At 30.2% G+C, this 12,512-nt stretch overlaps 1 protein-coding gene across 1 annotated transcript; it reads left to right on the top strand.

Annotated features, from left to right (window-relative positions):
* Positions 1-3,061: 3,061 nt before the first annotated feature.
* LOC111880953 (uncharacterized) lies at positions 3,062-7,026 on the top strand. Its single transcript, XM_023877366.1, has 3 exons — positions 3,062-3,384; positions 3,486-3,611; positions 7,008-7,026. Exons 1-3 carry the CDS (start codon positions 3,062-3,064, stop codon positions 7,024-7,026), a joined length of 468 nt encoding a protein of 155 aa, XP_023733134.1.
* Positions 7,027-12,512: the final 5,486 nt, after the last annotated feature.

The following is a 12,512-nucleotide window of genomic DNA, read 5'->3' as shown; positions in this document are numbered from 1 at the left end:
AAATTGATGAACGGACTCTATCCAATTGATCGCATTGCATGAAATTTGTCACGCTTCATCTTCCTGATTCAATACAGGTCCAAAACCACTGTGATGGATTAGTTCCTTCATGTATTTTACCCTTTAGATAATCATTTTTCTTCTCTCGTTTCTTTTGTGATCTGTATGGTTATTACCTTTTCACAAGCATAATTCCCAATATTCAAGAAGGTTGGTTATGTACAGAGGTCTTGATCCCAAACAAAAATTGACCATAATTATCCTAAATTACATATATTTAACTAACGGTGTAATTGCAAAACATCAAATTTCCATCAATTAAAAAAAATTGAAATAGCTTTGAAATTGAAATATTGTTTTCCAAGTTCCTATCTTTCTAAAATTGACCATAATTGATCAACTATTTCCTTTACTTTAAAAAAAACATCCACATATTAATTTTTTTTTAATATCTTGTAATTTCTGTGTGGTATATCAATACAACATGGTGTTACACGTTTAAGTTCAAATGAATTTGCATTTTTTTAATTAGGAATCGACAATTCCATAATTATATTCAAAATTGCAAATTAACCATCATGATGTAATTACACCTGAGTACTCCTCTTTGTTACATTAACCAAAAATTGCAAAATTGTTGATTGCATTAAGTACTTGTGAAGAATAAATCATTCATTCTGCACTTATCTTATATGCATTAGTGTTCCATATGAAAAATTATTTCACATTACAGCGACAACAGTAATCAATGGAACAACCCGTTATTTAGTTACAATTGTAGCATTTAGTTAGAATCAGATATATGAATGAACCAGATCGTGAAACGATCAAGAAATTGGTATAGTATTATCACCCAATTTCAACATCATGATCGGATGTGATCAACCATCAAACATTGACACAAAAAAAATTGTTGATGGTTGTTCTAATGTAGATAAGAAACTATACAGATGAACAACTATTATACACTGGAAAAAAATGGTAATTGTGTTGTTATAATTGACAAATTAGATATGGTTAATGAACTTAAACTTTAACACCAGTTTGTATTGACATAACACACCAAAATTACAGGTACTAAAAAAATTTATATGTGGATGTTATCTGTTTTTTTAATTAAAAGGAAATAGTTGACCAATTATAGTCAAATTTAAAAACCTAGGAACATGGAAACAAAAGTACAATATCAAGGCTATGTCAATTTTTTTTAATTTGATGGAAATTTGATGTTTTGCAGTTATACCGTTACTCAAATACATGTAATTTAGGATAATTATGGTCAATTTACTGCTATAACAGTAATCAATGGAACATGCCATTATTTAGTTAATATTGTGAAATTTACTTAGTATCAGATTTTTGTCAATTGAGCCTTATAAACTAACTATTTCAATGAACCAGATCATCAACCGATCAAGAAATCGATGTAGTATTATCACCAAATTTCAAGAAAAGGACTGGATGTCATCAACCATCAAACATTGACATAGAATAAAGAACTGTTGTTGGCTGTTCTAATGTAGATAAGAAACTATACAGAAGAATAGCTATTATAAACTGGAAAAAAAAAGAATGGTAATTGCGCTGCTATAATTGACAAATTAGATATGGTTAATGATGCTCCTGTTTATAAGAAAAGATATAGAAAAGAAGCTATCATAAAATGGAAAAGGAAGAAATTAAAGACTACTTGCCATACAAACGTAACAATAAACAACAGAAATGGAAAACTAAATAATACCGTATGTACAGGTTTATACCATATAAATGAAAAAATAACTAATCAAAGTGAAAGACTCAACAAAAGAAAACTTATAAATCTAGGTCCACCAATTGATAAATCAAATAATGTAGACAAGAAAAATAGCAATAGAAAATGAAAGATTCTATTGCAACAAATAATTTTATCTGCTGATGTACTTCCATAAGTGTTGTGTTGTTCTTATTGTCATGCAGTGAAATTTTATTCAGAAACATCAAATTTCTGTTGTCAGGAAGGTCATATTGTATTATCTAGTAATGAACTCCCATATATCATGCAAAATTTATTGACATCTAATTCTGAAGAAGCAACATTGTTTAGAACATATATAAGAACATATAATAATACATTTGCATTCACATCATATGGTGTTAGAGCTGATAAAATCTTTACAAGACAAAATATGGGTATTTACACTTTTAGAGTGCAAGGACATGTATATCATTTCATGACCGATCTACAACCTAAAGAAAAAGAAGCCAAAAACCTTCAATTATATTTTCATGATACGAATAATGAAATAGAAAATCGTTTAACATCTTCCCCAAGATTATCTAAACAATTAATTGCAACATGTATAAGTTATCTAGAGAATAATCCATATGCACTTTTTTTAGAAATTTAAGAGAAATTCCGTGTTTAAATGAATATAAGATCATTCTTAAGACTATTCCAGGGCAAGATCAACGTGTTTATAACAAACCAGAGGTTTCACAAGTTACGGCACTCTAGGTTGAGGGAGAAGAGAACGGTGCACATGGGCGTAGAAATATACAAGTACGGACACACAATGACGAACCAAAGAGTGTTGAGTATTATTATGGTTGTTATGATCCTTTACAATACCCTCTGATGTTTCCATTTGGAGAACTTGGTTGGCATCAACACATTCCAAAAACAAATCCCACTGAAAGAGGAAATAGTAAAATAGTTAGATGTTCTGCTGACAGGCTTATCTCGCCATTGAGTATTACAAATGTTGATGACTTATTAAATAATGAAGAAATAGGTAAGGAAATACCCTTCATGTTTTTGTAAAACTATAAATTGAAAGTAATATATTTTTTTTCAGTTATAGGAAAATATTTGGAGAATACAAAATATGTCTCTGTAAGAGAATATTATGCATATAAACTTCAAATACGTTTGCATGGTAAATCATGTTTGTTGCTTTTTGGTAGACTATTACAACAATATATAGTATATAGTTACATAAAATTAGAAACATAAAGGTTAGATTTTTATAGAAATCAACAGCAAGAGTTAAGACAAGAGTTCCTTCAAGGAGTGGTAGATGATATGGCAAGTGGTGAAACAAGCGCATTGGCTATTGGTCGACGAGTGGTTTTACCCGCAAATTTTATTGGCGGTCCAAGGAACATGGGAAGAAAATACATTGATGCTATGACATTAGTGCAAAAGTTTGGTAAGCCTGACATTTTTCTAACATTAACCTGTAACCCTAATTGGCCAGAAATCAAACAACGCATGATGGGTAATGAGGAAACACAAAACAGAGTAGATTTAATTGTTAGAGTCTTCCATGCAAAACTTGAGGAATTTAAAAATGAAAATTTTAAAAATGAAATTTTTGGGAAGGTTGTTGAACATACTCATGTTGTGTAATTTCAAAAAAGAGGTCTACCACATGCTCATTTCTTACTTATACTTGCACCACAACATAAGATGTACCATGCAGAAGAACATGTGATTCTATAAACAGATCAAGAGCAATAATTGAAATTAATGATGGAACTGGAACAATTGCTGCAAGCATATCAACTCCAGAAATTGAAAAGTTAATTCCGTTAAACCCGAATGAAGTCAAGGATGTAGCAGAAAATGTAAGGTTTCCTAATTTCAAAACTATCATATTTTTAATATTATTCAACTATTTTCATTCCATTTAATAAATTTAATAAAGCAGGAAAAAATGTACATGATGTAATCGCATCAACAGTTCAAGGATTATCGGTTGTCACATTTGTACGATCATATCAATCATGGAACCAACAACAACAAATAACAAGATTTTCCATTGTTAAGGTGCATAAAGTTCAAGAACATTACACCAAAGACCAACAACTACTCAATCCAACAACTAAATCTGAAACTCTGTCAACAACAAAACCAACCTCACCTAAGCAATTCCAAAAGCGTAACCAGCCAGATGTAGGTAAAACAAAAGTGACAGAATCATCGTCAATTGGCACATCAAGACCTAATACAAAATGAAATAGGTATAGAGAAACAACCAAATATACTTTAATCAGTTTCATTTTTTTATTTACGTACACTAAGTGCTTTCATTTTGCTTGTCACAGAACTGTTTCCACACAATTTACACACCAACTGTTGACATTATAACTTACAAAGTTACAAATAACATTATGTTATTTCAGCATGGTATTGGTATTTTTTTATGTTATTATATCCAACATTATTACATCATTAGAAAATTAATTCATGTATGCCTCACAGACACTTCATTTATTCTATAATATTTATGTTAGTCATCTTGCTGTTGATTTCAACATTGTAATTGCAAAATATTACATTTCTTTATACTACAACACACATAAATGATGTTGAAAAAATATACAACAAATTTTCAAAATAAATAAATGGCTAAAAATAATACTATGTTGATTAACCATAAAATGATGAATAAAATACATCAAATGTTCACATTAACAATTATTACAAATAAACTTCTTATTATTGAGATTATACTTTTAAATCCATCCGTTCTAATCATTCTCACTAAATTTGTTATAAATACGTTTTTTCAATCTCTAATAGTGCATTATTAATATCTTTATGGCATCACTTTTGTCATTAATCTAACATTTATTGCATCATACTTATCTTCATTCTATATAATCCAAAAATATAACAATCAATTATCACACTTTTCTCAACTGATTTCATTATCTTTTTGAAACAAAAGGAATTTCAACTATAAAACAACAAGTTGAAATCTTGAGTAAAACAGGGCCTAAGCCTGATTGGTCAAGAACAATCAGGAATCAATACATATACATTTTTTAATATCTACTTCATCTTAATCATCATTTTTGACCTTTCCCTTTTCTTTTTTTTGCTGGATTTTACTTCTTAAAAACTAGGCAATATTGGAATGAATTTGGTTTTTAGTTAGTTATGAAATTTTTAACAAATCCATTACTTATTTTGTTCATATATAATATGGTCATCATGTCATATTAAACATCTTCATGATAATCTTATCGATGAAAATAATAATAAATTACCTGATTTACTTTATTTGTTATTTATCTCATCAATTACTTCTTCCCTTACCCCGACATTCAAATATGAATACAATCACTTTGAAGAAGGTATACCTCGCTCTTATGTGGGATACAAGAATGTACATTCTGAGTTTGTATAATATAGTATTGTACTTACCTATCTTCATGTTAATATTATTGATGAAAATAATAATAAATTACCAAGTTTACTTTATTTGTTATTTATCTCATCAATTACTTCTTTCCCTACTCCGACATTCAAATATGAATACAATTTATGTGGGATATAGGAATGTACATTCTGAGTTTGTATAATATAGCATTGTACTTACCTATTCTTTTATTTATTTACACATTTTATGTTAAAAATCTACACATTTATATCACTGACCTTCGAATTTTTTGTTATTACCACAATATTTTTATACAACTATGAAACAGATACTTAAATTAATCTTCATGGACCGTGCTTAGCACATGCCTTTAACATTCCTAGTATATATATAAGTTAAGACAATAATTTTTAAAAAACAACTTATTGATTTTTTTCACCATAAAAGCTAATCTAAATAATTTTTAAAAAACTCAATATTTCACCAATATAAGTCAATTAATTACTTCATCTTAAAGTCCTTTTGAAGTTTAAATAAAATCCAAAACAACCTCTTACATATGCTTACGTTATATAATATTAAGTGAAAACTCGTGTGTTGCACAAGAATAAAACATGGTGATTAAAATGATGACAAATATATTATGTTGATTACAATAATATAATTAAATTATTGCTACATATATGGAATTATAAATAATTATATCATTGTTATTAATTTAGAGTTAGATAGTTTTTTATGATAATTTATTATAACACATTCTAATTATTTTAAATATATAATTAAAAGATACATATTAAAACCACATATTAACAGTTGCTAATTGTAAGTTACATATGAAAATAAAAATAAATCGGTTTCTTGATTTTTAGCAATTTTTAACCATTATCATATAGATATCTTTTATGATCGTATCAATTCAATGGAATGGAATGTGTGTAAGTTGTGTATGGTTTGCAATTTCAATTTAGTTGAAATAATATATATATATATATATATATATATATATATATATATATATATATATATATATATATATATATATATATATATATATATATATATATATATATATATATATATATATATATATAAATAAAGATATGAAGCTTAGGAATAGTAAACTTGACATTTTTTGGCAGAAATGGTCCCTACACTTTGCTCCTCATTCTTTACCTATTTTGACATTTTTGGTCCTTGCAAATCAATATTTTTACACTTTTTAGGAACTTTTTAATATTTAAAGTTTGACCACAAAACTTTAACGGTTTGACAACTTTGATCACTTTTCTAAAAATTTGCTAATTCCTACCCCCTTAATTCTTTAACCGTTTTGAAACTTTTGATCATTGCAGTTAAAACTTTTACATTTTTTCATAAAAACATAAAAAAATGGTCCGGGGATTGCACTTTCTACGTCTTTCATATTTATCGATTCGGAAACAATATTGAAAACTTTTGACCCCCGCGTAGCGGGGGTTACCTTTCTAGTTAATATATATATATATATATATATATATATATATATATATATATATATATATATATATATATATATATATATATCTGAAAGTTCAAGTCTCATTAATATTATATTTAAAAAGAAAGGTTATTTTTAAGTAATTAGAGACTATCTCTTTTGAAAAGATATATTATAAAAAGTAGTTTTTAATAAATATTTTGTTTTGTTAATTTGATATTTAATTTTAAATTTTAAATATAAAGATTGATCAATATAATAGTTTTAAGGGAAAATGTTATTGTAGCATAATGACTTTTAGGTGTTTTGTTCGACTTGAACAATTAACTTCTTCTTCTTTTTTTTTTTCTTTTTTTTTTTTTTTTTTTTTTTTGCAATAGGTTATCTAACTACTACTGATTTACTATACATGTCAATTAAGTCATCATCGTTAGTTTTTAACCATTCATCCATTAACTAGTTATTTTAAATTACACAAATGACCTAATGACATAAATTGTTTTGGTAGTTAGTCCATACCAGAAAGTCAATGACTTAAATTAACACTTGTCCACCATGAGACTCGCTCCACACCATCTCATCGATCTTGAAATCTACTTATTCAATTGTTTTACTTCATAATGAACCAAATGTGAAATATGATAAAACATGGTGCAAAAATAGTGAATTGTGGTCGCGTTTCGAATTTTTTTAGATTGTGACAAATTGTCGCCGAAGAGACGAAGGCTATAATTAGTTAGTGTAGACATGGAAGATAAAGAAACAACTTCAGATCGGATAAAAAATCGGAATATTGTGGATATGCTTCGAGACAGTTGGGCTTCCGGATCGAAGAAGAATTGAAAGGCATTTCAAGACACGCTTCGCCTCAAACATGCATGTAAAGCATGGACCTCCACCGTCCCTATCCCCGTATTTAATTTGTCGATTAACACCAACAATACTACTAATCGTATGATGATACGAAGTGGTTCTTCGAGGTATCCAAGTGACACGAACGTCGATGAATTAGACATCGTGGCAACTCGACAGTTACGTTATACATTGGATAGGCAACACAGTGGTTGGTTACTCTAATTGGATACCGATTTGGAGGAGGAAGACGATAATAACCCCTGGACGGTGGTGAGAAAAATACTGAACAATAGTTGTCGTTGATGTTGTTTCTCTCATATCACATACCTCATTACAATGCAGGACCATATAAACACGTTGAAGAACATCACGAAGAACCAAAACCAAAGGAAAAAGAAAGATTTTGTAAGTCAAAATTTAAAGCAAATCATTCGAGATGGGTCAGTCGTCCTTATAGAATGTTCTAGGTTGAAATTTCTTGTCGATTTCATCAAATTGGGTGTTATTCACATACGTACTAGAAAAATGGGAAGGTCAATACTATCGATTACCTATAACTTTTGATGCATTTGGAAGCTTCGAGGATCGATTGCGTCATAGCAACATGGAGGTTCTCGGAGGAGACGGATGGCGTGGGAATGTGTGGATTGTTCACGGGTTGCATATGATCTAGGGTATTAATAGGGAAGACAATGACAATGTTACATTTTGGTCCCTATAGTTTCAGAAATGTTGTAGTTTTGGTCGTGTAATTTAAACAATAGCTGGTAAGGGACCAACTACGACAGAAATTTAAGCCATACGGGTCATTTGTGTGATTTAGAATAATTGGTTAACAGATGAATGGTCGAGATGGATATTGTTTCTACTGTCGAGAAATAGGACATTAGAATTGGAGTTGTCCCTTTTATATAAGAAACACTGGCTAGACCAGTCATTCATATATCAGATAGAACTTGTACTTTTCATATAACACTCATATACTTGATACTTAATGTTAATTTAATATTTGTAAATATTTACAAACATTCAACAAAAGTAAACAGATGAGTACAAGCAAGTTGGAATGTTACTCTCAGAGTTTATTGTTTATGCTTAGAACATAAAGACTTGTACTCTAAAACAATGTGTGATTTAGAAGAATATGTGTTTGAATTTAGCTTGGATATATATATATATATATATATATATATATATATATATATATATATATATATATAGGGCTAGGTTCATGTGTTTCTTACATTTATTGTGTGCTAGAATGCACCAATAGGAATTTAGTAAAAAATTAAATAATTATTTATTTAAATAAAGATAGATATTAAATGATTTCCATAATTGTATGTATATTAAATGATATCCATAATTTTAATTCTCTTTTTTATGGAAATTAATTAAATTCGTCATTAATGTCAGTAATAAAATTCTTTCAGAATGAATTCGCATCTAGGTTTTCATGTATGTGCTTGTGTTTTGTTTATGAACACATTCACTTAAAATAAAATAAAGTTGCATGGAATATAAAGAACGAAAGTGGATTCTACTAAAATACACTCTCATTCTGTTAAAATATACTCTTATTCTTCTGGAATAAACTCTCATTCTACTAGAATACACACTCGTTCTTCATGTTCTAGGCTACCTTGTATTTTAATTGAGTGGGCCATGAAACGAAATATGAACCCATACATGACAAACTAGATGCAAATTAATTCTAAAAGAATATTATTGTTGATATTAATGACGAATTTAATTAGTTTAGTTAAAAAATGAATTACAACTATGGATATCATTTAATATACATATAATTATGGAAATCATTTAATATCTATCTTTATTTGATTAAATAATAATTTAATTTTTACTAAATTTTTATTAGTGCATTCTAACACACAATAGATGTGAGAAACATTTGAACCTAGCTCTCTCTCTCTCTCACTCTCTCTCTTTATATATATATATATATATATATATATATATATATATATATATATATATATATATATATATATATATGTTATATGATTAGGTGACTGATTATTTAATTAATCGTTTTTCATAATGATCACATTCATATTATGAAATGATTAACTTATCATTTTAAGAACTAGACCTCTTAATATAATTACAAAGTAAATATCAATGTTTTCTAAATATAATTATCTATGACATTGTTATCTTTATTATATAAATAAAATATACATATTCCAACTTCTAGAAATAGATTTTTTTAAGGAAAATAATGTAGTTTATCTGACACATGTGAATCTTATTTATGTATAAAATATCGGTAATTATATTTTCCATAAATCTAGAGAAAATAATTATTAAGGAAATATATATAGTGATGTGTGATTTCCTTTCTAATGAATGTATAGATTTAGTATAAGATACCTAATCAACTTTATTAACAACTATATTCATTATAATTGTATTTCATATGATAAATGATAATTGTGAAATCTTTCTTGAAGTTTTCAAATATGAAGTTGAGAAACAAATCAGTAGAACCATCTAAAGGCTTAGAGATAACAAAGGATGAAATAAACTTTATTAGATATGGTTTACTTTCTAATCGGTAGAAATTATATTCCTTTATCCTTTTGGGGTTATGAATTAATAACCATCACTTGATTTCGAATATAAACAAGAACTAAGAAGTACATAAAACAATTCAAAAGAAACTTAATGTTTGTTTTGTTTTGCAACGTGGATCCAAGACTTTGATTATTAATGTTTTAGAAACTTAATGGTTGTTAATTATTAAAGATATAAATATTTAAAATACTAAATGAATTTTGTAAAATTTTGTAGATGAAAACTGTAACACTCCAAACCACGTATACTTTGAAACCCTTGAAGAAATCAAATTTTAGTATAATAGTCCCTTAAGTACGCTAGGCGTACTTATGAGTACGCTTAGCATACTATGCATGGATGATCGCGGAGGGGAAACACGTACGTTGGGCGTATGTGCCGGATGACCAAACCCTAATTTTCGGACTTGAGGCCTATTTAAACGTCCTTAAGCCCCTTGGACTAAACCCTAGAGAGCCTCCATAGCCTTAGAACATCCTTCTAGTCCAGAGAGAGCTTGTGAGGCCATTTTGAGCTTAGAAGGGGTGTTGGTGGCCATTTTAAGTGACATTCAAGAAGGAGAAGTTGTCAAGGAAGCTTGGAATGACATTGAGCTTCAAGAATCTACATCTAGATCACCTTGAGGAGCTTCTGGAGGTATAAAGCTTGCACCTTTCGACCTTAATCACTAGATCAAGCTAGGGTTTTCTAGTTTTATCCCCTTTGTTAATTTTGGATCTTCTCTTGAGAGTTGAGCAACTCCAGAGGATGGGAATGTTAGATCTGAGGTCCTTTGGTCCGTTTATAACATAAAAATGAAGTCTTGGTGGGTGTTTTGACCTCATGCATGGGTTAAGAACCTTAAAAAGGTCTTAATGGGGGTGTTCGGAACATATGAGACATGCAAAGGCATAAATTTGTGAACTTTATGCCCTAGGTCGTCTTAATAAGCTTAGATATGACTTTTAGACATAAGGGAATGGAGTACTAAGCACTTAAGGGAGAAAGTGCTTAATCTGTTAGTACGTTGGGCGTAACCTAGCATACGCAGCGCGTAAGACCTAGAGACTCAAGACGCTGGGCGTACCAGGGTGGTACGCTAAGTGTACGCACCACAGTTGGCTTGGACTGTTAGGCCTCAATTGGTCATTAGGTCAGGTTGTATTTTGGAGATGGTGGGACAATTTATGTATTTTGGGCCATAGATGTTATGATTGGACCTTATTGGGCCATGAGGCCCATTAATCGTTTTTGGACATGGACTTTAGGCCCATTAACAAAGGAAGAATATTTGGGCTTTTGAGAAGGACTTGGAGTTTGGGTTTCCCTTTGATTATGTGAAGCACTAACATTGGTTAATATTATTATTCAGCACGGGAGGTTATAGACAGTTAGGAGGGTAGTTTCAGATTCTTCGGACAAAGGTGACTCTTCTCACCATACCAATGGGTCTAAGGCACCAAGGACGACCCATTTTATGTTAGGTTATTATGTATGTTATTGCATGGAAGAACCTGGGGGAAGCCCATGGCAATTGGATATAAGACCATGTCGGGTAGCCTATGACATGACTAGGTTAAGACCATGTGGGATAGCCTATGGCACAATAGTATAAGACCCTGGGGGGAGCCCACGAAATCCTTATATGTTTATGTTTGTGTTAAGTGTAATTAGTTCTGTGATATATGATATGTTATGTGATTATGTAACACTCCATTTATGGTATGTAAATTTAATTAAAGTATCTCCATTTCTTAAGGGGTACTCGACGAGTCTGTAGCCCGACCCGTCGAGTAGAAGCGGGATGAGCTCGCGATTAAAGTTGGCTACTCGTCGAGTCCATATGTTGGGACTTGGCGAGTCTGCTTGCCTGAATGAAGCCCTAATTTCAAGGGTTTTTACCCTATTTAAACGTCATTATAGCCTCCCACCCCAACCTCTAGCCCCTTTAGAGCATTTCCTCTGTAAACCCTAGCCCCCATTGTTGAGTTTGAGTGTTTTTGTGCTAGTTTGGAAGCTTTGGAAGAGAAGGAAGGAAAGAAGGTACATAGAAGAGAAAGGAGATCCAGGAGTTAGCTTCCATCTGTTTCTCATTTAGGTAATGAAGTTATTACCTTGTGTATTCCTCCATTAAACCCTCTTTTATGCTTGTTATGTCTTCTTTGGAGCCTTTTATGTTTCAAAACTTGATATATGGAATCTCCTTTGGATGGAAACCTTAGATTTGGACGTTATTGAACTCCAGGAGCTCATTATAGTCACCTTTATGCAATCTTGGCCTTGTTCCAAACCCTAAGTGCTTAGTATTTGTTGATTTTGGGCATTTTAGCCTCATACTCTTGTGCATGCACGTAAATTTGGAAAAGTTACGTGTAAAACTAGTCCTAGAAGCTCAGATCTATGATTTGGAAGCACTGAAATCGATTAGAATCGACTGTATAGTAATAGCATGC

This window comes from Lactuca sativa, chromosome 5, assembly GCF_002870075.4.
Source record: "Lactuca sativa cultivar Salinas chromosome 5, Lsat_Salinas_v11, whole genome shotgun sequence".
Lineage (NCBI taxonomy): Eukaryota > Viridiplantae > Streptophyta > Magnoliopsida > Asterales > Asteraceae > Lactuca > Lactuca sativa.
This window is presented reverse-complemented; position numbering and strand designations above follow the sequence as displayed.

Coding starts and splice junctions, on each gene's coding strand:
- LOC111880953 (XM_023877366.1), top strand. CDS start 3,062: ATGGCAAGTGGTGAAACAAGCGCATTGGCTATTGGTCGACGAGTGGTT. Junction 3,385..3,485: donor GTTGAACATACTCATGTTGT/GTAATTTCAAAA, acceptor TTCTATAAACAG/ATCAAGAGCAATAATTGAAA.